Below are 27,944 nucleotides of genomic sequence, written 5' to 3'. Positions count from 1 at the left end.
GACCCCAAAGCCAGGGTTATCCCAGGGCACTTCACAGACCTATTCTTCTATCCCGTTGACCTTTTATTATTACTGGTCTGTCTCTCCGCTAAACATGCCGCATTTGCAACCAGTTGGCCGCGCATGAGTGCATGGAAGACGGCATTGAAAGAGAGACTGGAGGGGTCTGTTCCAACACTCCACTAGTCCAGAACGACGGCTGCTGCTTCCACATGTCGCTGCAGGTCTCCGATTTGTTGCAACTTCAAGCGATTCGGCCCCAAACACGGTGTCCTGCAATGACCTCACATCCTGTTTTCGCACTTCCTTCTGAATGGACCGGTTTGGGACGGTCCCGGCAGCAGCAGCACAGCGTGTTTCCTCTGTTGTGTCGGCGCGTGTCTCCAGACGCATGTTAGGCGAGCAGCTGCAGAGTGGCATCCGAGCAAAAGTTTTAATGCAACGATTTACCCACCTGACGATGCAACGTCTGGTGCACTGACTGACAGAGCGGGGGCATCGGTGAGTGCTCTGTATTCGTCAAAGTGTGCTTATTTACATGGTGTTAATGTGTACGCGTCATAGCAGCTTAACGGCAACTTTGGGAGCAAGTAGGGTACATATGCCTTTGTTAGATGATACAAAGTGCGTCAAAATGGCTTCACGTTCAGTTTTTGGTGCTGTAAGATCTAGTGTTGCAACAGTTTAGAAATCGACGTGTCAAACTTCAGGCTTCTCTGTATTCACATTTAAAATCGGTTGCCACGAGAGCAATAGCTCACAACAGGCGTTTGTTCAATGTCTATAAAAATGTGTCCACTCTCTTGGACTTTGTTTCATTGTTTTACAACTTTGGATATGTTGGCTTGATTGGTATTTGTTGACTCAGACATAGACGTCTTATTGAGTCAATACTAAACCCCTACAAATCTAATTGAAATACAATAGACTTAAACCATATGGTTGCATTATTATTGAGTGGAGTCTACCTGGAAAGGTGTGCACGTTGGATGAAGTAATTACCCCCGCCACATCTATGCAACACACCAATGTAGCCTACGGTAAAGGTGCACTTTGTAACTGTGGGTGTGTCAGAGAAGTGAACATTTTTTAAGTTATATTCTCAGTAACTAAATAAACAAACTTTCCTCACTGGAAAACGTAACCCCTGAAAAACTGTTTGAAGTTGGAAAGCTACCTGAGAAGTTACTGTTTCACTGTTGTTTAAAGGAGTAGCCCCACAATTTTGTTTACAAACATAGGCTTTTACTGGCTGTTTGGTTCCAGGTGCGTCAAAATACTTTATTTTGATCCATGATAGAATTATTCAATAGTAAGAATCACATGTTGAGAAAATATGTCTTTTAAACTAACTCTTGTAAACTAGGCTCTGCAAATGTAAACAAATCCCCCTGCCCTGAAACTGCATATTGCACCTTTAAGATCTGTCAAGTTGCACTGGGGAGGGGACCCTGCCCCGACAGAATATTCTTCAGAAGTTCTGCTACAAATCCTGAACTGGATTGAAATGTGGACTCTCCTCCGCCTGCTCTGGGACTTTAACACAATTGTTTTGAAGGCAGTCCCGTACAGCTTTGGTTTTATGTTTGGGGTCTTTGTCCTGCTGGAAAAATAAATCTTACCCTAAGTCCCAGTTTTCCTTCGAGATTGCAGCAGGGTTTCAAACAGGATTCTCTCTCCTTCTTTTTTTGATTGTCTTACATCCTCCAGCCTTCCAGGGCCTGCTGCAGAGAAGCCGCCCCCACAGCATGAGGCTGTCACCTTGGTGGTGCTCATGGTGACATGAGGGGTCATGCTGGTGTGGTTTTGTTCAGTTTTTTTAGTAAACAACAAGTTCAGCTTTCACCTCATTTAGTCCATTTAAGCTTCTTCCATTTGTAGATGTGTAGCAGCAGATGTGGTGAGTAATGATTTGTGTCTAAAATGTGTACTTCATGTGGATCAATTTGTTTTCCCTTTTCAAATAATGTTAAAGTAGCAAACGCAGTGTCAAACATCATGCGATTAAGTTCATTCCTGATTAAGTTAATGGAGAGGTAAGATCGGTTTTTAGTCAAACATTACTTTAGGTAAGGTGTGTGACTGTTATTCAATGTGTGTTTATGGTTCAAAGGTTTCCATATATTACAGCCTGAGCAATGGATCATAAATTATCAAACACCAACATAACAACACCATCCCCGCACTTTATTGCACATGTATTGTAACACATTGCATAGCTTTATGTCAATAGAGTTGTCAATAAGTTGAGGTTAGTCTGCTGTGAGGCTCAGATATTAATTGTATTACAGATGGGACATGTTAAAGCTATAGAGTGTAACTTTTTCACATGAATGAATGTCTGTTTGATTCAAGCCATTGCCAAATTGGTTGAGACAAAGTCGATGAAGTCTATCAGCTCTACAAAACTCTTTGTATTTCTCAATATGACAATATTTACAAACTGTTGTCAACCGCTGGATCATATGAAGGCATTACTGAAATCCCCAAGAAGCGGCACCTAAATGTTTCAGTTGTTGATTTTAGCAGCCGAAGGAATAAAAAATCCCAAAAAGAAAGTGACCAACAATCACGAAGACTTACGTCATGTAGATGCACAGACATTGTTGTAATTACTCAGAATATCTCATGGGGAAAATCGGAGTTACGCACTACAGCTTTAATACATCTTTTAATACATTAATTGACATCACAGGAAAGTAGTTATTCCAAGGTGATAAAGCCCTGAATGCATCAAGAGATTCGATTCCAACTCTATTTTAAATTCTGAAAAGAAACCATCTGCTATCAAAACCAACTGAAGGTATTGTACCAGCACTCCAATCTTTGTCTCGGATAATTGTTTTCTTAAGCTTGTCAACAGAGGCTTTGAACCATAGATAGTATATACAACTTTGAACCCACTGTCTTTTTCTGTGGCTGCCATGAGGAAGGTAGGTGTTGTGGTACATTCAGGTTGTTACTTGCAAGCCACATTGTGAGGAATATTTACTTGTGTAATAGAAAGAAAAAAACAAACAAGAACGAATTACTGACCTGCTTTCTTTTGTTTGGACTGTTTTTGCTTTGCTTCAAGTTTTTTCGTGCCCTTGACCAGGATTGAAGTTGCAAAATCTCTGCTGACCAGACAGAGTTTATTAGACTTCTATGATGAGAAAGCTTCAGCAAGTAAAGCACCATTGTAAGTAAAGTAAATAAAGTGACGTTTAATTTCTTTGTCTCTGTAGTTGTTGATCTTCAAACAAAATGAAGACGAGAGAGGGGAAGATTATAAACCAGGGCCTGGAGGATGAGATGGTAATTATCACTTCCCGTCTTAAAGCTCCTTTCTACACACTTCTATCGAACAACCCATCATGAAATGGTAACTCTTGAACATTTCGCTGTGGGATTTTCAGTGGTTTATCTTGAAACCAGTGTTATGACCCATTGGTCTGTGGGCCACTGAAATGACACAAAAACTGAATTAGGAGAATTTGGTAATTTCACATTTGACACAATATCGGACCTTAATTGGTTTAAATAGTAGAATGACGAGGTGGTGATGGTTTCACTATCAACTTTTGTAAATGCCTACCTCCCATATTATTTGTTCTTAAAGATATTTTTTTTGGGGGGGATTTTTTATGCTTTTTATTGATAGAAGAGAGGTGAAATGGGGCAGAGAGGAGAGTGACATGCAGAGAACGACCGCGGGCGGGAATCGAACCCGGGTCCGCTGCTGGGCCAAGGCCCGGGGGGGGGGGGGGGGGGGGGACGCCCTACCAACTGAGCTAAGGGCGCCCCATATTATTTGTTCTTCCTAAACCCGGCAAAGACCACCAATAAGCAATTTCTTACCTTTTTAAGTTTCCTAAACAACACTTACAAAGCAATTGCAAAAGTACTTGCTCTGTGTCGGCATAATGTTATTCCGTCTCTATTGAATTTGGACCAGGTGGAATTCCTAGCTGCGTGTCAGTCAGCTAATAACACAAGAAGGCTGTTTCAGGTCATGTTTGAAGCCAGCTCTCTCTGGCTTTGACACAGACAAAGCCTTTGACAGGATATAATTAATAAAAAATTCTACCAAAATTCAGATTTGGTACTGTCTGTACAAAATGGTTTAGAGCCTTTTACCATGAACCAGTCTCCTCAGTCGGAAGCAACAACATCCTTTACGACCCCTTCCATCTATATCTTGGGACATGGCAGGGCTGGCGAACATCCATATATTTATTGAAGTCTGTAACCTGTGCTATTCGTTGAAGCAAATTACTCTATATGCTGACAATATTCTACTTACATTATCTGATTCACTTACCTTTATGCCCAAGGTGTCAGAGATAATCAAATAATTTAGCTTATTTCAGGTTATAAACTAAATTGTAATAACACTGAAACTATCATGCTGAATTATTTAAGTTGTTATGATTGATTTAGACCCTGCCCCATATGTCTGGTAACCTGAAGGAATGAATTACTTGGGCATTAATACCAGAAAACCAAAACAATTATCATTTTTAAATCTAATGGGCTTACTAAAAAGTTTAGTAAGAATCATTAGAAATTATTTGACAAAATGGACAACGTAGACCATAACCTGCATCAGAAAATTATATTATTCAATTTTCTGAAATAAATACAAAATTCATCTGAACTTATCGTATTTTCTCTCTTACTTGCAGTAAAAGGCTAGTATCATGGACATAACCTGAAAAGGTGACTGCCTATAGAGGTTGCCATGAATATCTGGATTACAGCCTGTTAAAATGAGAGGTGAATCAATGGTGTTAATCGTATTTTAACTTCCTCATCTTTCATCCCTGAATAGCGATAATTAGTTACAGAAAAGATGGGAGGAGAAGTTATTCACCCCACTTGAGTTGGAAAGGATTTTGAGGCTTTAAGTATCACTCTCTAAATGTGTAAGATTTAGGCAACACAATGAATAATACTGTACATTATACCCCCTACCCCCCACAAACACTCTATTGACAAAATGGATTAAAGCTTCTCAGTTGTATGTATTAAATTGTAACATAACAAGGCTACTGTTTGACACACACTTTTCAGTCCTAGTCTCAACCTTTTTGTTTGTTCCTGAAAAGAACTTAATGGACACTTTGTGTTCAAAATAGAAAACAGATGCATGAAACATTTTAACACTGTAACCTCCGCCCTCCCACTTTCCACTGGGTTGTCTTTATTTTTTATTTATTTGTTTTAGAAAAGCTATAATACAATCTAAATGGGGGGGTGGGATTGTAAAGTTATATTTTTCACCCCAATGCTGATGGTTAGATTTAGTTAGTTTATCGATTCCACCCTTGTCTGTTTATTTAATTGTTGTTGTTTTTACAGCAAAAAGCATTTTTTACACTACAAACCTAGTTTCTATCTACCTGTGCAGGAGGTGTGGGGGTACCAGCCCTGTCTGTGGAAGATGGTCCTGGTGGGTGTGGGTACGGTGTGCTCCGGGGGTCTGCTGCTGCTGCTGCTCTACTGGCTGCCTGAGTGGGGCGTCAAGGGCACCTGCACACACACCTCGCTAAGAGACGCACACACCTTGCTGCTCAGGACCACGGTAAGAGAACAGCTGACCTCGTTTAAAAAAAAATATATGTATTTGTCATCAGATATTTCCAATTTGTTTTTTTACATGACACATTACAATCTTACACAAATTCAGCATTGTTGTATTCCCCTACTACAACAAACTAAAAATGTACTTCCCAATAAATGTGTTTGTATTATTCTTGCGTCATAGGATTTTGAATTTGCTCATGTGCTGCTGCTGTCACACTTGTACCATTATTGTGTCCCTACATGCTGTATTACAACAAATTAATACATAAAGATAAACAAGAAACAAGCAGGACCTGCTTTTGTTGGCTGAAGTCTAGCTTATTACACATACCCTTTTAACATTCATTATTTTGTTGGTACAGATCAATGAAAGAAGGTAACAGAAAGTAGATACATTATAAAAACATTTTGCCTAACCAAAAATCCCAAACCCATTTCATGTACACTCTGATGTTCATACTTCAGTTTTGTATTTCTTAATCATATTGTGTCTGAATACTTTTTGGAATCTATTGTTTGTTTTACTTACATTCAATTCCATTGAAAGACCATTCAACAGATTCACTCCATAGACTGAAACACATCTTTGTTTGACATTTGTTCTGATCTTTGTTTTTGTACAGATCCAGTACATTTCCCTATTATAGAGTCACAGATGAGGAAACATGTAACCCTTTCTATTGTTATCATAGGATGAGTTCAGCCAGTGGTTCAGAGCCAGAGTACACGTGATGTTGGCCCCAGGGCGGAAACCTTTTGACAGCTTGGATCTGCAGTCCACGGCTGAGATGTTGAACGGAGACAGTGACTGCCGCATCAGTGCTGTGCACGAGCAGCATCATGGGAAATTTGCCCACACACAGCCTGTTCAGGTGCCTCATTTTGAAACGTCTTTATCATTTGTTTCTCATCTGATTGATATTATTTACATACATGACGAGTAATTCATTGGTTTTAAGTAAGAGTCATGTATTTATTTTAGTGTCGAGAGCAGTGATTGGGAGGTCCTAAAGTTTGTCTGTTAAGTTGTTACACACATGATATCTGACCACCTCCTCCCCCTCTGCTTCCCCCCTCTTAGATCCACTACTTCACCCACCACAGCACTAAATACTACTGGAATGATGTGATACAGAACTTTGAAATTTATAAGTAAGTCCCACCAAAAAACAAGTGCAGTTGTGTATTTCTAAAAAAATATATATATTCTTTATAAAGAAACTATGAGGAACTTTAAAATGTTTATACAACAGTAAAATGTTGTCTCTGATAAAAAGCTTTGCGACAGCACTACTGCTTTTGGCCTGAGATGCCGCTAGAATCGATAAGAACTCAAAACATAAATTGAAAACTGAAGTAGAAAATAAATGTGTGTGACTTTTCTAGAGGCTTGGAGGATGTGAAGGTGAGCTGTGCAAGTGTCCACTCTGACCACAGCTCTGGACTCTCTAAAACATTGCAGGACTACAGGTACACTCACACACACAATTTCTATGTTCCCCTTCAGATTGTTCCGTCATCTTATTTACCTACTTATTTTAACCACTGATTAAGCATCACCACCCTCCAGGTATGTGATTATATTAAAATGTATTAATTTTTTTAACAGAATGTTGTTTTTTGGGGATAACGAGATTGCTGTGAGAGTGCCCTCTCTATTCAAGCTACTCATTAAGGAGGTGAGTTAAGAGCTCTTGGCACAACATCCCTTTTGACACCTCTTCTTTAAGCACACCAATAGTAACATCACTAACATTGGCTTTCTTTCCCTTTCTCCGTCAGGTCTTGAATCCTTTCTACATCTTCCAGCTCTTCAGTGTTATTCTGTGGAGTATTGAGGACTACTACTATTATGCCACTGCCATAGTTTTCATGTCTGTCATCTCAATAGCTACCTCACTGTATACAATTAAAAAGGTAAGTCATGCAGGATCCCTGGGAAAATGAATTATATATATACAGTATATGTATTTTTCAACTTTAAAGGAGATACAGAGAACAAGGAGTAATAGCAGTTCTTCTTAAACAATCTTATTCCATAATAATAATTTCCAGAAAAGTTTGTAGTTAGCATCTTGTCTGACCGTGCATGTGTTTGTGTGTGTGCGTTTATTGTGTGTGTTTTACCCGCTCTTTGATGTTTTTCTTATTCCAGCAATATGTGATGTTGCATGACATGGTGGCAACACACAGTGTGGTCCGTGTGTCAGTGTGCAGAGGAAATAAAGGCATGTTTTACTTTCTGTATATAACTACAGGCAACACCACTGACTGTCAGTCATCATGTGTGAATCATTGATGTTACCTTTTTTCTTATTCTGAAATACATTAATAACTTTATTGATCAGAAAGAGTGTGTTTGACACTATGTTTTGCTGCTCTCTTACTGTAGATATCGAACAGGCCATGTCAACAGAACTTGTGCCTGGTGATGTCATCGTTATTCCAGCCAATGGGATGATCCTGCCCTGTGACGCTGCGCTTATCCATGGAACCTGCATTGTGAACGAGAGCATGCTGACAGGTCACATATCTATATTTACCTTCTTCTTTTTTCTTTTTTTTTTCTTTCTTTTTTTTTAAGATATTTTTTGGGCATTTTTATGCTTTATTGGTAGTGCAGAGAGACAGAGGTGAAATGGGGCAGAGAGGGGAGTGACATGCAGAGAACGACCGCTGGCAGGAATCGAACCCGGGTCTGCTGCTGGGCCCGGCCCGGGGGGGGACGCCCATATATGTACCTTCTTATGCTTTACAGTTGTATTTATTTTTTTATAAAAAATAATCTTAACCCAGTGTTTACCACTTATTAGCTTTTCCAGAGCCTTTCACTGTACCTCAAGTTTTTCATTAGCGTTTTTTTGGATGCTCAGGGAAAAACAAGTAAATTAACCTTGAATTACAGCCCATACAAATTAAGTGATTTACTTCCATTATGGAAATATTTCTCAGCCCAGATGGTACTTTTTTTTATGACCATCACTATTGCCAGCTGAGTTGTCTGTGACTCTCACTGCTATGTCGGCTAATGATGACAAATATCTGTCACAAATACTTGTCAAATACAGTGAATCCATAGTGGGCTATTTCTATGTGCCATCCAAATCCATAGAAAATATACTTGCAATACAAATAAAATCTTTCTTTCTTTCACAGAATTAAACCAAGAATGTTCAATTCATTTAATTGAACAAAAGTGTTACATATTTGCTACCACAAAGGTTCAGAGCTGGGTAACAATCTAAAAAGAAGAGTTTTGTTCGATAAATGAATATCAAAGGCTTTAATGTATAGCTTTTTTATCCATAGTGACTTATCTATTTGGTTCTGTATTTTGCAATGTTTTTGTTAATTCAATATTTAAATCTTGAATTACTGTGTCATTCTCCCTTACATCTTCAGGAGAGAGCGTGCCGGTCACCAAAACTAGTCTGCCTAGCTCGGGAGACGACGCAGCCCAGAGCTACAACATGGAGGAGCACAAGAGACACACTCTGTTCTGTGGTACTCACGTTATCCAGACCCGCTTCTACGCCGGCGAACTGGTGAAGGCTGTCGTGATCAGAACAGGTGGGACCGAGGAAAACCATTTATCACTTTTTCAGCTGTAGCTTACACACTGATTATAAAGAAATTTAAAATAATCAGATGTCAATTACTTGATTGTTTCCCATAGGCTTCAGTACAGAGAAAGGCCAACTGGTGCGCTCTATCCTCTACCCTAAACCTACAGACTTCAAGCTGTACCGCGACGCCTACCTGTTCCTGCTGTGTCTGGTGGGTGTGGCGGGGATCGGCTTCATCTACACCATTGTCCTCAGTATCATGAACAAGGTATAACTACTTTACTGTATGCACTGAGGATGCAGTGTTGAAATCCTTTTTCAAATCATAGCAACTTCTCTCTGCCGCATGTCAGTTGGTGTTTTTTTTCTTCTAAACCTAATCTAGGTTCCAGCTAAAACCATCATCATTGAATCTCTGGACATTGTCACCATCACTGTGCCCCCGGCCTTACCGGCAGCCATGACAGCTGGCATTGTGTACGCACAGCGCCGTCTGAGACGCGTGGGCATCTTCTGCATCAGTCCTCAGAGGATCAACATGTGTGGCCAACTGAACCTGGTTTGCTTCGACAAGGTAGACGGTCACTTTTTGCAGTGTGGTTTTTGTTTTCCTTTTAAGAAATCAGTAATTGTAGTTTATATAAGGAAATGTCAGGAAGGATGGATGGATGGATGGATGGATGGATGGATTGATAGCGAGATGGATAGATGGATATAGGGTTGGTGTTATGGCTTCCTGTATCCATCAAATGATAAATTCTACAAGCCATACTTCAATGAATAAATTCTAAGAACTCCAAAGAATGCATGGAAATAAGTTAGAAGGCATCCAAACACACTTCCAGTTCATACGTATAAGTAACAATAAATTAAAATGAATCATGGTGCCTCGAGGCAGTGCTGTGGTTGCACAATGATGCCATTTGGCCGCGGCCTCAAGAATAATTTCATTCAGCTATTCAAATATGTTGATGCTTTGGTATTGATTTACTTGAATGCTGATACTGTGTAGGGCTGGAACGCTAAGTTGATTGACAGAAAAATCTATTTGGTTTTGGACTGTTTGTCACACAAAACAAGCAAATTGTAAAAATCAGCTTGAGCATTTGTGTAATTTTTCAGTATTTTACTGTTAAATATTTTAATACAGAAAAACAGAGTGGTAATTAATATAATGATAAGTAAGAGCCTTTTGTCAAAGTTTGGTTTGTGACTGTACATATGGCCGGCTTTGATTAGGATTCAAATCAATAAGCTGTAATTCTTTGCTGCCCCATAGTGTTGTTTGCACAATAGACAATAGTAGAGCTTTACCAGCTTGTACTAAAGAAGAAACCAGATGTTTTAGTGTGGATAATATATCATAAGAAATCACATTTCCATAAAATCTCAAAAAGTGTTTGTGCGTTATTGCATGACCAGGTCAAGTATCTTGAACCCTGACATACATTTCGAAGAGAGCTTAAGACCAATTTATAATTTTAAAGTCTTTACGTTTTCTGTATCTCTGTATGCAGTTTGTGAGAATAGTTTCCTTCTCTGGGTTGTGATCATAACAACCTTCATGTCTGTAGTACCTTCTTGTGCATTGTTAACGGTCTGTATTTTCTTCCACCATACAGACAGGTACTCTGACTGAGGATGGTTTGGACCTGTGGGGGATTCAAAGAGCTGAAGATGACCGGTAAGAGAGCCTATTACATTTTTTATTTTTTTTACTTTTGTCTAAGGCTTTGATTTTTTCTGTATTCCAACGAAATCATTTATTTTACCATCAGGGATTTTGACATTATGTTAATACTGCCGTAACAATCTCTTTAGTATCTCAGGTGTTATTGGACCGTTTCGGGAAATTTACAAACTTATGTAGGGGAGAACGGGATAATGTGAGACACTTTTTACATTTGCTTCCCTCCAAGGGAGCTAAAATGATTTATCAGTCACATTTACACATTTCCCATTAATTCAGGGTGTTTCCTAGAAAAGGGCATTAGCAGAATTTATTCATGACAAAGGGCAGTGAAAATATGATTGTTTAAAAAATGTTGTCTTTACCACCAGAGAAATCAAGGGGGTAAACTGATCCACTTACTTTTTCCACTCTGAAACTACCATAACACCACATGTTGTAACAGTTAGAACCCTGACAGATAGATTGAAAACCAAATATTCCAAAACTAATGTCGGACTAGTAACAGAATCATGGGGTTTGGTCAATTAAGATTTTTTTTTTCTAAACACTTGAAAGTAACTCTGATCAAATACAACATATAATTCATATTCAATAATTAACATTCAAATGACAGATAGAACCAGTTAGATTAAAACACAGTCTGGGGGTCAGAACACAGGACCCTTAGAGCCAGCTAGTGTCTGGGGGTCAGAGCAAAGAACAATCAGAACCAGCTAGAACAGCCTGGGACTCAGAACACAGGACTTGACCCAGCTGTCATTTTCCATCTTTTGAGTCTTTAATTAATATTTTTCTGCATTTGTTTTATTGGGATCATTCATTGAATAAAGACATTACTTAGGCATTACTTAGAGTCTATTGATGTTAAAGGTCACTCTCCTGTCCCCCACATACATCCGTGCCAAACCATGCCCTTGCTGACACCCCTTCAACCATCAACCCCCACCTCCAGCCCATATTGTCTTTTGTCTTATTCAAACTAGTCTCCTTGCTACCTCAAATATAATGAATTAATTGAAAGAGGGCACAGACACTGTCTCACTTTACCCCACAGCATTTGTCTCACTTTACCCCACTGCCACAATTTGAGAAAAAACTACCTCTCTCAGCAAATCAGGCTAATCTTCAGTTATCATCTTCACATGGTTTCATATTTTGGTAGTTCATCAACATGTATGATATAAGTTTTTCTACCTGAATCAATTTGCTTTGGCACAACAATCGATTAAGTTTACAGCAATAAAATTTACTTTTACATGCAAAAAAGACATTTTTGTGAAAAAAAACATGCTTACAACATTACCACGAGGCCCTCTCTTTCATGGCCAAGGGGAAATGAGAGGGGCTTGAAAACATATATCTCACATGACCAAAAATGTGTTCCATTGCCTAGATACAGGGGGTGTCTCACATTACCCGATGGCTCCCATTCCCCCGTTCTCCCCTACCTTGATATGTCGGGTATTTCACTTGCTAGATTAGCCTTAAACACATATTCCTGTCTGGCTACTTTGTCTATAAAAAGTTTCTCTGTTGATTTTTCAGATGAATCCCACATGTTTACACACCACAAAATCCACTGTCCTAGTTTAACTCAGTAAAAATGAACTATGCTTTTTGTGTGAAGTTGTTGCATTTACATTTCCCACAGGATGGTTTGATTCTTATTTCTCAGTGGAGACAAAGTACATATATCGCCATCTACAGTGGAGGAAATAAGTATTTGATCCCTCACTGATTTTGTAAGTTTGCCCACTTACAATGAAATGAACGGTCTATAATTTTAATGCTAGGTTTATTTTAACAGTGATAGACAGAATATCAAAAATAGAATCCAGAAAATCACATAACAAAAAGATATGAATTATTTTGCATTTCATCGAGTGAAATAAGTATTTGATCCCCTATCAAAACATTGCTTAGTACTTGGTGGAGAAACCCTTGTTGGCAATTACAGATGTCAGACGTGTCTTGTAGTTGATGACCAGGTTTGCACACAGCTCAGGAGGATATTTGGACCACTCCTCTTTGCAGATCCTCTCCTAATCTTTAAAGGGACACTGTGTAATATTTTAAGCAATTTATCAGCTAAAATCAATATCCTCATTCATTAATATGTCCTCATTGGTGTAAAATCACCTCTGCCAATAATCTGAATTATGCTCCTGAGCGGAGAATTACAAATATTAATATTACATTTTGTACATTGAGCAGGCAAGTCTTATGGAGGAATCCATGTTTTTGGAATGTCATCAGGTGCATTGTTTAGAATTTAGAATTGTTCTTGTCCTTGAAGGCCACTGTAGCTTCTGTTATTATTCAAAAGGGGTGGGGTTACCCAGGGAGCGTTGCATTCTAGAACTTTGTAGAACTTTCTTGATGATGTCATATTACACACTGCACCTTTAAGGTTTTGAGGCTGTCACTTGAGCTTCAGTTCCCTCCACAGATCTATTGGATTAAGGTCCGGAGACTGGCTAGGCCACTCCATGACCTCAATGTGCTTCTTCTTGAGCCACTCCCTTGTTGCCTTTGCTGTATTTTTAGGGCTATTGACGTGCTGGAAGACCCATCCATGACCCATTTTTACAGACCTGGCTGAGAGTATTTCACCTAGTATTTCATGGTACATGGCCCCATCCATATTTCCTTTGATGGAGTGAAGTCCACCTGTCCCCTTAGCAGAGAAACACCCCCAAAGCATAATGCTTCAACCTCCATGCTTGACTGTAGGGATGGTGTTCTTGGGGTCATAGTCAGAATTCCTCTTCCTCCAAGCATGGCGAGTGACTATGATACCAAAGAACTTGATTTTGTTCTAATCTGACCACATCACCTTCTCCCAAGCATTCTCGGAGTCGTTCAGGTGTTCATTAGCAAACTTCAGACGGTTCTGTGCATGTCCCTTCTTGAGCAGGGGGACCTTACGGGAACTACAGGATTTCAATCCATTACGGCATAGTGTGTTACCAATGGTTTTCTTGGTGACTGTGGTCCCAGCTGCTTTGGGATCATAAACAGGCTCCTCCCGTGTAGATCTGGGTTTATCCCTCACCTTTCTCATGATCATTGATACCCCACGAGGTGAGATCTTGCATGGAGCCCCAGACCGAGGGAGATTGATGGTCATTTTGTGTTCCTTTCATTTTCGAAAAATCACACCAACAGTTGTCTCCTTCTCACCCAGCTTCTCGCCAATGGTCTTGTAGTCTGTTCTAGCCTTGTGCAGGTCTACAATCTTTTCCCTGATGTCCTTAGACAGCTCTTTGGTCTTGCCCACGATGGAGATGTTGGAGTTTGATTTATTGACTCTGTGGACAGGTGTCTTTTATACAGGTAACAACTTGAGACAGGTGTGTGTTATACAGGAAACTAGTTTAGGAATACTTTTTTAAAGCAAGAGGACTAATCTGTGGGAGCCAGAATTATTTATGGTTGGTAGGGGATCAAATACTTATTTCACTCAATGAAATGCAAAATAATTTAATTTATATTTTTTTTATGTGATTTTCTGGATTTTCTTTTTGATATTCTGTCTATCACTGTTAAAATAAACCTAGCTTGAAAATGATAGACCGCTCATTTCTTTGTAAGTGGGCAAACTTACAAAATCGGTGAGGGATCAAATACTTATTTCCTCCACTGTATTTAAGCGATAATCAGCCACTTAATACACTATCATGATTGTATGCAACTTGTTCCTGTTGCAGCTTCTCTCCTCCAGAGTCCGATGCAGCCAAAGAGAGTCTGGTTGACACTCCATTCGTGGCCTGCATGGCTTCCTGCCACTCACTGACCAAAATAGAGGGCGAGCTCTCCGGAGACCCTCTAGACCTCAAGATGTTCAACGGGACAGGCTGGGTAAGCTAAGACTTACAGTGTTTAACCAGACCTGCTTAGTTCGCTGGCTCCCATCACGCTCAAGGCCTTTGCAGATCAAGTCGTTCCTTGGCTAAAATGGTTCAAAAGTATGGTATCATGGATACCCCGGCATTTCTATCACACCAGGCTTAGTGAAGTGGAGTTACATTGCTTACATATCTTTTTTTTGTTTAGATCTTAGAGGAGCCCACAGAGGAAGAGACTGCACTCCACAATCCTATAATGCCCACAGTCGTGCGACCTCCGAAGCACAACGTCCCTGAAGCCAATCAGAACAATCCACTAACTCAGAACATGGTACAGTGACTCTCTGTCTTTTCCTCTGTTGATGCGAGTGAGAAACACCTTTGTAAGTTCCTGTTCGATTTCAGAAATCATTAATTTTTATTTATTTTTTACCCAGGAGCTGTCTGAACTACCGGTAAGTCGTCCTTTTTACCTGAAAAGTTAAATCTGAGAGTGAGATGAGAAGATGGATGCCACTCTCATGTCGGCCCCTTAAATATTGAGCCAGACAGCAGAAGGTTAGCTTAGCTTAGCTTAGCATAGAGACTGGAAAAAGGGGAGAGACAGCTAGCCTCAATGTCAATCCAAATCCTTTATTTAACCAGGTAAAAGTCATGAGATTAAAATCCCTTTTCCAAGAATAACCTGGCCAAGAAAGCAGCACCGCAACAAAGCACAACCAACACAGCCACATACAATTCTCAAACACCCAAATTAGCATCCAATTTAAATAAACTAATACAAGATCTGGAACAAGAGGGACGGTGCTGGTAGGAATTCACCTCCCAGCACCTCTAAAGCTAACTGTTTAGCACGTTATATCTTGTTTGTCTAATCTGTACAAAAACTGAACTTTAAAAATGAGAAGTTGTGTTTTTTTGCGAGGGGTGCCAGGATATTTCTTGGTCGGTGGCAGGGACTTTCTGGCAAGACAAGACTCCAGGTGCTTCAACAAAGCCAAACTGCAGCTTTTCCCGCACGTTCCTGCCTTTCTGCATGTACAGACATGAGAGTCATAACGTTCTTCTCATCTAAGGCTTAGATAGAAAACAAAAAGAAGTATTTCCCCAAAGGAAAATCAAGGTGAATTGAGGTGTTTAAAAAAAAACTGGACACTTACACACCATGTGTCTTGTGCTCTCTAGTCCTGTGAGATCGGCATTGTGCGTCAGTTCCCCTTCTCCTCGGCCCTGCAGAGGATGAGTGTGGTGGTCAGGAAGTTGGGGGAAAGACACATGGACGCGTACTTGAAAGGAGCACCGGAGGTTGTGGCTGGCCTTTGCAAACAGCATACAGGTCTGTCCCTATGTTAAAGCCTCTGGAAACCTGCTCTCAACAATCAATGCTCTGAAAAATCAATAAGTCGGCTGTCTCAATAAACTTTTACAAAAAATCTGATAGAAAATAAATGCTCATAAATGTTACAAAACTTTTTTTATTTTTTTTACTGTCTAGACAGTTTTTTTATAGAACGTTTGGGCTGAGAAATGCCGTGATTGGTTCAAAAGATGTATTGTGTCATAAGAGCTAGAATATAGACGGCAAATCCAAACCTAATTTCTGTGGAGTTTATCAAACTTAAATAAAAAATATCTTAATTTGGATTGATAAATACGCATAACTGTTTTCAGATGTTTATTACTATGATGCAACTAACTCCCAAGTACATAGTTAGAAGGATTTTGTGGATTTGGGTTTACAGGGTCTTTAAAGGATTTTCAGAATCTACTGGAGAAATTTCTTTTACAATAAAGAAACAATAATCTTGCTTTGTAAATGTGTCATTAGTCCCACAGAGTTTCACAGAGACTCTGGAGACCTACACCAGGCAGGGCTTCAGGGTGATTGCTTTGGCACATCGACAGCTGGAGTCCAAACTCTCCTGGCACAAAGTCCAGAGCCTCAGCAGGTACACCTCTCCCTCCATAGATAACACTGTCCACACGGTGCACGAGCTAGCTGCAGAAACAAACCACCCTAGAACACGCACATTCTTGTCAGAAATCTGCTTTCGTAGGTGTAGCATGTACTTCCAAAATGTTGATGTCTGGAGGACTTTAGTTCTGCTGATTACTGGACAAACATATATCAGACAACATAGTGTCCAAATATTTACAGTGCTGCTGCTACAACAGAGCAGGAAATGTTCCACAGGTGTCTTAAACATAAGCAAATGTCAGGCTATGGTGTCAGTAATCTCAGAATAAAACCAAAAGCTGTTTTTTTGTTTGCACATAATGTACACCAATGGGCAGGAAGTAATCTACCACAGGGGAACCTTTAAAACAAACAGTTGCCTCAGCCTATCATAGAGCAACACTGCTGCAAGATCTTTTTAAAATGTATGTCAATGGGCAGCAGAGACTTTCCCTCGATATTATGGACTGTTTGGTTTACTTCTACGATTTTTTTCTCATGACTTTTTGGATCTTAAGCAATCAATTCCCTTCTGTTTGAATCTGACAAATGCAGGTAAACATTGACTAACGTAGAAGTAAACACGGCAGGAGAGCAGAAAGACAGGTTGTCAAAAAACATTTAGTTACAGCTCTCGAACTAACATTTATGTCTAATTATATCAAATTGAAAGTTACGTTTTATTCGTGAATAGCTATTCACTGATTTTGACAAAGTGATTGTGACAACAAGCTTTCTCAAGAATGGCTGACTCCACCTTTAAATCGGATTCTGCAAAGTGTCTTGAAACATTCATTTTGCATGGTATTTGTGACAAATAAATGGTGTTTTAAATGTATGATTTGATGCTTTCAGGGACCTGATAGAAACCAACATGGAGTTCCTTGGTTTGATCATCATGCAGAACAAAATCAAAGAGCAGACTGCCGGGGTTTTACGCGAGTTACGACAAGCTAACATCCGCACTTTGATGGTCACGGGTAAATTGGTTTGGTCACTTTATTCACTTGTTTAACCTGTTTTCCTGGTATGTCCTTCTTGCATCGATGCCTGATATGCTATGTGTCCCCATGTAACAGGTGACAACATGCTGACGGCCATATCAGTGGCTCGAGATTGCGGGATGGTCCGTGCACACGAGAGGGTCATTATAGCAGATGCTGTGCCACCTAAGGATCTCCACCCTGCTAAAATCACATGGAACTACACTGAAAACCCCAAGCAGGACATCAAGGACAATCAGGTGAGACAGAAATTATTCAACCAATACATCATTTCAACACAGTCAGTATCTACATGCAGGTGGCCGGTTCATTGTAGAGAATATTGGTAAACCAGGGTCTACCAGGAGGACAGCCTAGGAAAAACGAATTTGTGCTTGTCCTGGTAATCTGTGTTTTTTATTCTGTACTATACCTAAGACAATGAACTCACTCCTGCTTAAAGGTGGAATGTTTTTTTGCACTTTTTGTAAAAATCTGATAATATATCCTTGCTAGTATAGTGTGTGCGCTGAAAAAAATGATCTGGTGTTTACTGTTAATACACATCTTAGGCTATGTAAACTGGTACTTAAACAAATAGTATACAAAGGTGACCCAATAAATGGGGCACCTCAAACTGTCATGTTGCTAGCTAAAGCACTTTGAGTCCTAAGGGAATAAAGCGCTATATAAATCCAATCAATTATTATTATTATTAATAAATGGGTCCCATTCAGCTAGCAACATGACAGTTTACAGAGCCTAGGCTGTGAATTATCACATTATTATCTTTCTTAATACAATACTACCTGCATGTTCCGGTGTAAGAAAAAAACTGCCGTGTTAAAGAGATAAGAGCACGGGAAGGCGTCTTCTATTTGGACCAAAAGAGACATTGCCACAAGTTGAGCAAGATAGTAAAGTTCTGTAGTTTCCTGGTGCGCTGGTAACAACCAATGGATCTTCTGTCCTCCAGAGCGTGGAGATACACCTGGAGGAGGTGGGATACCACAAGCAAGTCCCTCAGCAGGAACAGAGCTATCACTTTGCAGTCAGCGGCAGAGCCTTCGCTGTCATCACGGAGCACTTCCCTCAACTCGTCCAGAAGGTACCAATCATCTTTGGACACAAATTAATCCTCAAATTCTCATTAGTATTCATAAAAGTCCCGCATTGGAAAGTTTACTTAATCAAGTATGTAAGTATAATCAGGAAAACTTTGCAATGATGCTTTAACGTGTAGGCAGACTTTTCCTGTTGGAGTTAGTTTGTAAGTGGAGCTCATTTGAACCATTTTCTATAGGACTGCAACTAATGATTACTTCTATTATCGATTCATCTGCTGATGTTTTTCTAAATCCAACGATTGATTCTTTGTTCGTTAAAACTCAGCTTTTTTTTTAATAGAAATGCTGTCACAATTAGCCAGAGTGCAAAGTAACAGATACTTCCATACTGTTAGAAATGAATGAAATGAACAGCAGCATAGTATCCTCACATTTGAGAGGCTGGAACCAGGAACTGTTGTTAAGAAATGACTTAAACAAACAAAATAGTTGTAGTCAGTTGGGTAGTTAAATGTAAAGCAAAATATCAACTAATACCTAAAACTGTACGTACATGTATTGTAGTGGAGTATAGGGGAGAACGGGGTAATTTGTCACATGGGTTGGATGTCACATTCGTTATATCTCGCCACCAGAGCGCGCTAGCTCTGAAATGTTGATATAAAAAAGGTCCAGAATTGGGATCAGAGGTCACATACATAGACTTCCTTGGAGGAAGACAGCTGCATTTCAGGTGAGAGGATGTTTTGTGTTTTTCATGTCAAATTCAAAATATTTTGCTTCTCAGTATTTTTCTTCTAGGCTTTTACACAATGGGTTTATAACAAAACACTTGTTACCCTCAGAAAGTGTGAAGGGTAAACTATAGTTTAGATTGTGGTTAGCAAGCTAATTAGTTGTCAGATGGTTGTTGGCCTTGATGCTAGCAAGAAATTCAAGTTGGGGTTGGTCGTCAAATTTTTTGGGGGGTTGGTTGTCACATGTTATCTCAAGGCTGCAGCCAGAAAAGGAACCCAATAACGAAATAAATTGTCAAGCTGTATCCTCACTGACACCCCAGAGAAGGAAAGAATAGAGCAGGAAAAGGCAGCTAACAAGCAAAAGAAAAAAGGGCAACAAAATCAAAACAACCCAGTGCATCCCAAACTAGACCAGCTGCCAAGGCTACAGAACGTTATGTAGGCCTATTTGTCGACTTGACAATGCAATTAAACATTCAAATTTGGTTCTGCCTCCTTGCCTTCTTTTTAAGATTTTTCCCATTAAGATAACATTGTGACAAACAACCCCATAGTGTGTGACAACCGACCCCTTGATGGGGTTGGTTGTCACAATGTGTCAGAGTGTCTTTGATGGTAAATTACTTCTTCATTACAATAAGTTGGAAAAAAAGAGAGACACACATTTCTAGCCAACACCTTAAGCTTCAATTTAATGTAGGAATGGCTATTGACAGATGTTTTGGTGATGAGCAATTCTCACTAGAGTAAAAAGTGTGCCTACTTACCCCGTTCTCCCCTAAGTATAAAGTAGCATGAAAAGGAAAACAAGTACAAGTTGCTCAAATGTATATACGTATTTCCACTAGAATGTGAAAATATACACTCAACAAAAATATAAACGCAACACTTTTGTTTTTGCTCCCATTTTTCATGAGATGGACTTAAAGATCTAAAATTCATTCCAGATACACAATTGTACCATTTCTCTCAAACATTGTTCACAAATCTGTCTAAATGTGTGATAGTGAGCACTTCTGCTTTGCTGAGATAATCCATCCCACCTCACAGGTGTGCCACATCAAGATGCTAATCTGACATCATGATTAGTGCACAGGTGTGCCTTAGACTGTCCACAATAAAAGGCCACCCTGAAATGTGCAGTTTTGTCTCACAGCAAAATGCCACAGATGCCACAAGCATTGAGGGAGCGTGCAATTGGCATGCTGACAGCAGGAATGTCAACCAGATCTGTTGCTCGTGCATTGAATGTTCATTTCTCCACCATAAGCCGTCTCCAGCAACTTCGCACAGCCATTGAAGAGGAGTGGACCAACATTCCACAGGCCACAATTGACAATCTGATAAACTCTATACGAAGAAGATGTGTTGCACTGCATGAGGCAAATGGTGGTCACACCAGATACTGACTGGTTCTGAGTCCCCAGACCCCCAATAAAGCAAAAAAATGCACATTTCAGAGTGGCCTTTTATTGTGGACAGTCTAAGGTACACCTGTGCACTAATCATGATGTCAGATCAGCATCTTGATGTGGCACACCTGTGAGGTGGGATGGATTATCTCAGCAAAGCAGAAGTGCTCACTATCACACATTTAGACAGATTTGTGAACAATGTTTGAGAGAAATGGTACAATTGTGTATCTGGAATGAATTTTAGATCTTTAAGTCCATCTCATGAAAAATGGGAGCAAAAACAAAAGTGTTGCGTTTATATTTTTGTTGAGTGTAGTTTAGACATTGCACCATTGCATTTGGAAGTTTCTGTAAGTCTTTGTCTCTCCACATGGGGGTGCTGCAGCTTGCTCTGAGAGCCACTGTATTTGCCCGAATGGCTCCAGACCAGAAGACTCAGCTGGTGGAGGTCCTGCAGAGCATCGAGTGAGTTTCCCTTTGGATTGTGGGCTTAACCTTTAGGTCTTTTAGAAATCTAAGGATTTCATGAATTGAGTGTCACTGAATGAAAAGTTGAACCTTCAACTGTCTTTGTTTACTTTCCAGGTACACTGTTGGGATGTGTGGGGACGGCGCTAATGACTGTGGTGTAAGTGTGGATTAATATTATTTAAATGTTATAAGATGTGTGTACATTAAATGCTTCTACATGCCAATGGAACAAATGCTACAACACTACAAACAACTTTCAACAAATGCGCAGTTTGAAATTGAGGCTGTATATCTAGGCATACTCCATATACTATTAATTAAAATGATGAAAACAAAAGTACTTTTTATGAGTATATTATAAATAACTCCCAATTGAAAGTCTCAAAAATCCTAAAAAACGTAACTTTCCACCTCTTTGTATTGCGAAGATTTGATCATGAATGGATTAATAGTGATTCAGTCCTCTCTCTGTCTCAGGCTTTGAAGAGAGCTAACAGTGGGATCTCTCTGTCGGAGCTGGAAGCTTCTGTTGCTGCACCCTTCACCTCCTCCACCTCAAACATCTCCTGTGTCCCCAACCTCATCAGGTAGCCACTCATTCCTGATGGCTCGTTCCTGTATCACTGGGAATGTCATCCAGAAAAAGCATTTTTACATTTCCGAAATGTGCCCCAGTTTATGTTACAAATGGTTCCACAACTCAGTCAGATAAATGTGTAACCACCAGGGGTGTAGTGAATGATACAGTCAGCTCACAGGCAATTATAATATATTGAAATTACAATTGAATTCACAGCATAGTGTTGCACTCATATAAACTCATAGTTCATTTAAAAATTGGAATAGTGACAGTGGACTTCCTCAATTGGATATTTTGGTGCTTACTGTGTGAACTGACCCTGACAACGTAAAATTATGAACTTTCTAATTCTGATTATCTTTCATCTATTTTCTTTCTTTACAAAGGGAGGGCCGAGCTGCCCTCATTACATCTTTCTGCGTGTTCAAGTTCATGGCTCTCTACAGCATCATCCAGTACCTCAGTGTTACGCTGCTCTACTCGGTAAACACTCTTTTTCTTTCTCCCACTCTTACTTCTCTGGGACTTTCCAATGCTCCACAATTGTCCTTGGCATTTTAAATGTGATGCCCTGCAGAAGGCAAAGCAACATGTTATTCACATGGCCTGTGGGTCCAGCATTTGTAAGCTTCTGTGGTTGGTGCCATTGAGTTACCAACACTGGCGTGGTGGTTCCCACATGAAATACACAGGGTTCTTCAGCAGGATGGACGTGAGGAGCAAGTAGAAGCGTTTTTTTTTTTTCTTTTCTTTTTTTAAGTGTGGGGGTTTCCGAAACAAAGGCAGCAACCACATAGAGTTCATTGGAGAAGTGTGAGTGAAAGCTATCTGTAAAATACACAGGCTGTGACTTAGTGTGACCATGTTTCGATTACAGGTGCATCTAAAATCTAAAAAATTTAATATCAATAAAAAGTTACATTTTTTAATGTAATTTAATTCAAAAAGTGAAACTTTCATATATATTACATTCATTACACATGAAGTTAAATTAATCTAGAATAAACATACTTTTCAGAAGGTTGACATTTCTGTATTATAAATGTTAATTGGTTTTATGTCAAATTCTATTACTTTCTGATACTGGATTTTTTATTCCATGATCTGTAAACTATGATTATCAAAAGCATAAACAAAGGAAAGGCCTGACATATTTCACTATGTGTATTAGATCTCTAGAATTTATGAAAGTTTCACTTTTTGAATGGCAAATTCTTGCAACTGTACATCAGAGCTGAAGGGTTATACATTTAGACGTGCAGGTCCATTCCCCTTAACAGCTGTGTGACTTTTCTGATATTTTTTTAGATTCTCAGTAACTTGGGAGACTTCCAGTTCCTCTTCATTGACATCGCAATCATTCTCATCATCGCCTTCACAAGTGAGTAGAACGAAGAAAAGTTTGAAAGGGAGTTTGGAGGGAGGATTAGATGAAAAGCAAACACACATAATTACTAACAATCATTTCTGGAAAGCCTAAAACTCACTGTCTTTTTCCTATCTGCAGTGAGTCTGAACCCGGCGTGGAAGGAGCTGGTGTGGCAGCGCCCGCCCTCCAGTCTGATCTCCGGCCCTCTGCTCTGCTCTGTGCTGACACAGATCCTCACCAGCTTGCTCTTCCAGGTCCTGGCTTTCCTCTTGGTACGACAGCAGAGCTGGTACGAGACGTGGACGCCTCAGTCGGAGTGAGTAACATGTTTGATTGGTAAATATGTGGAACTGTATATACATTCCTGTGTGTAGGTCTCCGTATGGACTTTTTTTTTAACTGTGATTAAACCTGATTAAAATAGCTAAAGAATCGATAGCTGGTCCACAAAAGTAGTTTGAATTTCCTACCTGCATTGTTTTATTTTTTATTGCATCCGTCTGTCAAATCCTCAAGTAACACATTTATATAATATAATTTGATCAGTTGACAAAAATTAAAATAACAACAGTAAGGAGTGCAGAGAAAGTTTGAAAACACTGACTTTATAAGCATTTGAAAACGTTCTGCCTGTTATCTCTGGGTGACTGGCTTTATGAACACAGGACTTTTCAGACATTTGGTTTTAACTGTGTGTTCCTCTCCTCCTCTGGTCTCCCGCAGTGCCTGTAATGTTTCCAGGTCTGGCCTCTCTCTCAGCCCCAACGTATCAAGCCCTCACGACCATAAAAACATCAAGAACTACGAGAACACCACCCTCTTCTATGTCTCCTCCTTCCAGTATTTGGCCGTGGCCATCGTCTTCTCCAAGGGAAAGCCCTTCAGGCAGCCAAGCTACAGGAACTGTAAGATTTATTCAGTGCTGTCCAGAAGCACTGGTTGATCGTGTACGGAAAGGGATTATTTCCAGAACACGAGGAGTTTAAAATAAAGGCACATTTTGAATTGTGTTATTATATACAATGTAAGGAAAAACGCTTATTTTTTTTAATATATAAAAAATAGATAGAAAGTTGAAAAAATAGTAATTCCTATACATGTATGTTTAATTCAGCAAAATTATAATTAATTTTCCTTAATGCATACATTCCTTATTTAAAATTAACTTTTTTATTTTATTGTTTTTAACAAACATTACAATTACAAAGTCTACCGTCACTAATCCCTTTTCATATACAGTAGAATGTGCTTTTTTTATTAATAACAATTTAAAGTGATGACTGAATTTCTGTATCTCATAAGGGCCCTTCATGTTGTCCTGCATTGGCCTTTATACTTTTCTCTTCTTCATCATGCTGTATCCTGTTCCTGCCATCGACAGCTTCCTGGAGGTAAACTTAAAGTTCTTCCTACTTTTTTTTTGAAGAATTTCTTCATTTATTTGCCACATATTTGTTATCACTGGCTGCTCTAAAACATACAATTCATGCCCTAGCTTTAGATTTGAATGGTAGACAATCAAAACAAGTTGCTTACATTTTGTCAGTAAGAGTAAAGGTATAACAGTGTTGCTAGAAAGTTGCATTAAGTTGAAGGAAACAGTGTGTGTGTGTGTGTGCTGCTGCGTTAAGTTCTGTGCCCGCTGCTCTGCCTCCTCCCAGATCGTGTGTGTTCCCCATGACTGGCGCGTTACACTGGTCATCATTGTCATTGTGAATGCGTCAGTGTCTTTCATGCTGGAGGTATGCTTTTTATAGACATCACAAGCTCTCGTGACTGTTCTCCCCCCCTTTTTGTTGTTCATTATAAAACTGTGATTTGCATGCATTGATTTGTCCTGCTGAATCGGTGCTCCCTAGTGCATCGGCGCCCTAATGAATGAAATCCATTAAGTTTCCATTTGAGTTTTTTCTCTGTGTATTTCTGCTACTCTAACCCAATCATCGTGATGCCTTGATTCTCTTGCCGAAATCTCCCGTAGATTTTGCTCGTTGACATCATCTTGTGGAGGCTAGTTTTCAGAGGCAATCAGGGGGTAAATGGCCCCACAGAGCCCCCCTCTGCTGACACACCTCAGGTTGGGAAGCTTTTGACTTCACTTTTTCTTTTTTTTTGCCTTCCTTTATAGAAAGAGTGATGTATTTTCTTAACTCATAACTCTGAAATTGCTTTATTGCTTCATATTTTCCTCTGTTGACCTGTAACATGTTGGGACAGCTGTGTAAATGATCAATAGAGACTGTATCTAATAGAACTGCATTATAAAATTGATATTGTATTTTATTTCACTACATTTATTCTTTTATATTGAGAATTCATTTGGTTGATTCTTGGTCATCTCATGAATGTATCAGCAGTCTTTTCAGGATATATTTTCTATGCATCTTGCAACGTGAAAACACATTTTAAATACTTTATTTGTAGTTTTTCATTTACAAATATATTCGTTTTATCCCCCACCATCCCACCCACCATCCAATGTTTTACAACTTCAGAAAAAGTAGAGAGAAACTAGGTGTATTAAACATAAATACATACATTTATAGACATGTATACAAATACATACGTTGACAAAAGACATATCCACACATGTATACACATAGAGAATACAAAAAATAATATATAATTTTTTAAATACAAAGAGAAAGGAAAGACATCCTGTATATTTCTCCATTAATCATATCAATATATTCTGCTAACAGACAATGCAAGGGAAACACATTGTAGGTCTTTCTATGATGGATTTAGATACATGTTTCTTTGTCCACAACCGTGTGGAACTTCAGCTCCTTATTACACTCCTTTATGCAGTCAGCAGACATAATGTATAACAATACACTGGCTCACTAACTACTTTATGATTTCTAATGTTTATATACATTTTTCACAGGAGGCAAATAGCCGCTGGGGCTCTCCCTTTCTCTCCTGGCTGTTCTGTCAGAAGAATAAGCCCCCAAAGGTGCTCTACATGAACGTGGCCCTGAAGCTGCAGGAGGATGCTGACTGGCCCCCCAGTCCCTCCACAGTCACCTACGCCAGTGATCTGCCTTCCCACAACTCTGCCCCCCTCTGACACCAACCAGCAAACATCCACACAGACTAAACCTAACACCCTCAACAGGACTTGCTGTTGGGGGGGGTGACTTACTTACAGGTTGACTTAGCTTCAGTTTAACTCAGAGATGTGACAGGTGCTCAGTTTATGTTTATTATACTTGGGGCCTGCTGTGAGCCAGCGACCATCATAAAGGCATGGCCTCATACTGCAAAAAATCCAACTGGCAATGTGAGTTGCTCATACATTAAGTCCTCTTCCATTTTTAATCCACCTGATCGGATCGAACAAACACTCTGCGCCATATGGTCTTAGCAGTAATATTGTGTCACACTGCTGTAACGTTAGCGAAAGCCTCTGTTAAAGCTATAGTGTGTAACTTTTTCATATAAATGAATGTTGGTGATCTCATGCCATTGCCAAATGAGTTGACACAAAGTTTATTTAGCTCCACAAAACGTTCTCTGTATTTCTCACTATGGCAGCGTTTTAAAGTTGGTGTCATAAGAGGAAAAGATAAACATCTCTCTCATATCTGTGTGGTAAATATGCAGGTAGTGACAGCTGTCAATTAGCTTAGCTTAGCAAAAAGACTGGAAAATAGCTAGCCTGGTGACCAAAGGTAAAAGCTGATCAATCAAACCGTTTCATCTTTTTGGGTTTAATCTGTCCATAATACCGAAGTGTAAAAATGACACATTGTGGTTTATGGGTGTTTAAGTTGCTGCAACTAAGCTGGCAACCTCATGTTGAGTACCAGACTGAAGGGTAGCGGTTTCCCCCTGTGTCCAGTCTTTGTGTTAAGCTAAGCAGATTAGCTGCTGGCTGTAGCTTCAAACATTTCAAGAAACACACATGAGAGAGGTATCAATCTTATCATCAAACTTAGCAAATCTTAACAAGGAAGCAAATAGCCTAAGCTTATTTTCCAAAATGTCAATCTATTCCTGTAAAGGTGCTATGATGAACTTTTAAATATTTCTGAACTTGTCTAATTTTTCCTCTGATGATCATAAATCACATATACCAGCAAATGAGACCATCAGTGCAAAGAATGTTCATTTTATATAGTTTTTCAAAATGCCTTTGTCATGGGCACGCTCACCCTGTAACCACAGCTGGCGTAGTACAAACACTACCGCTTTTGTCCAAAGGGGGTGAAAGAATTAACACGAACTGAAAGTTCCTCTGAGCACCTTTTAAGATGACTATGTCCTACTAACTACATTGTACTTTGCTGCCAATAATATACAGAATGAAACTTAATAACTGGACTTTGACACAGATATGGTAGTCTGTACCTAAAAGCACTCCAACTCTTCTTCCCACCTCACTGTGAATACAAACATACAGTCCTCCACTTACATTAGCTGCTGCTAAAATCAAAAGAGTTGTGAAACAGTATTAGGTTGTATGGATTCAAAGAAAATGAGAGACTTGTGCCTGTTTTGCATTTCTATGAACATAACTGGTACTGCTGTATTGAGACAGAAAACATTCCACTGCTGCATCTCTTAGAGTTGCTTCGGTTGAAATTCTTCCCGTGGAAGAGAGAAGCACCAAGTTCTGTATCCCTTTTGTAAGAAAGTATATAAAATCAGCCAGTGCTGTGTGTGTGTGTGTGTGTGTGTG

General features: G+C 39.5%; 1 protein-coding gene across 1 annotated transcript; it reads left to right on the top strand.

The window, feature by feature from the left end:
* The first annotated feature begins 397 nt into the window (after positions 1 to 397).
* LOC307255837 (polyamine-transporting ATPase 13A3-like) lies at positions 398 to 27,944 on the top strand. Its single transcript, XM_080034638.1, has 33 exons — positions 398 to 501; positions 3,228 to 3,297; positions 5,393 to 5,566; positions 6,261 to 6,440; positions 6,650 to 6,720; positions 6,955 to 7,038; positions 7,178 to 7,247; positions 7,351 to 7,485; positions 7,724 to 7,796; positions 7,961 to 8,092; positions 8,971 to 9,138; positions 9,245 to 9,402; positions 9,520 to 9,708; positions 10,757 to 10,818; positions 14,538 to 14,688; positions 14,884 to 15,006; positions 15,113 to 15,130; positions 15,861 to 16,011; positions 16,504 to 16,624; positions 17,488 to 17,612; positions 17,712 to 17,875; positions 18,592 to 18,723; positions 21,223 to 21,302; positions 21,423 to 21,465; positions 21,786 to 21,895; positions 22,275 to 22,371; positions 23,197 to 23,269; positions 23,396 to 23,573; positions 23,981 to 24,162; positions 24,560 to 24,648; positions 24,919 to 24,999; positions 25,239 to 25,334; positions 26,148 to 27,944. The coding sequence occupies exons 2-33, from the start codon at positions 3,247 to 3,249 to the stop codon at positions 26,328 to 26,330; spliced, it is 3,744 nt and encodes a 1,247-aa protein (XP_079890764.1). The 5' UTR covers positions 398 to 501; positions 3,228 to 3,246; the 3' UTR covers positions 26,331 to 27,944.

Source organism: Ammodytes marinus, assembly GCF_949987685.1.
Source record: "Ammodytes marinus genome assembly, chromosome: 9".
NCBI lineage: Eukaryota > Metazoa > Chordata > Actinopteri > Uranoscopiformes > Ammodytidae > Ammodytes > Ammodytes marinus.
This window is presented reverse-complemented; position numbering and strand designations above follow the sequence as displayed.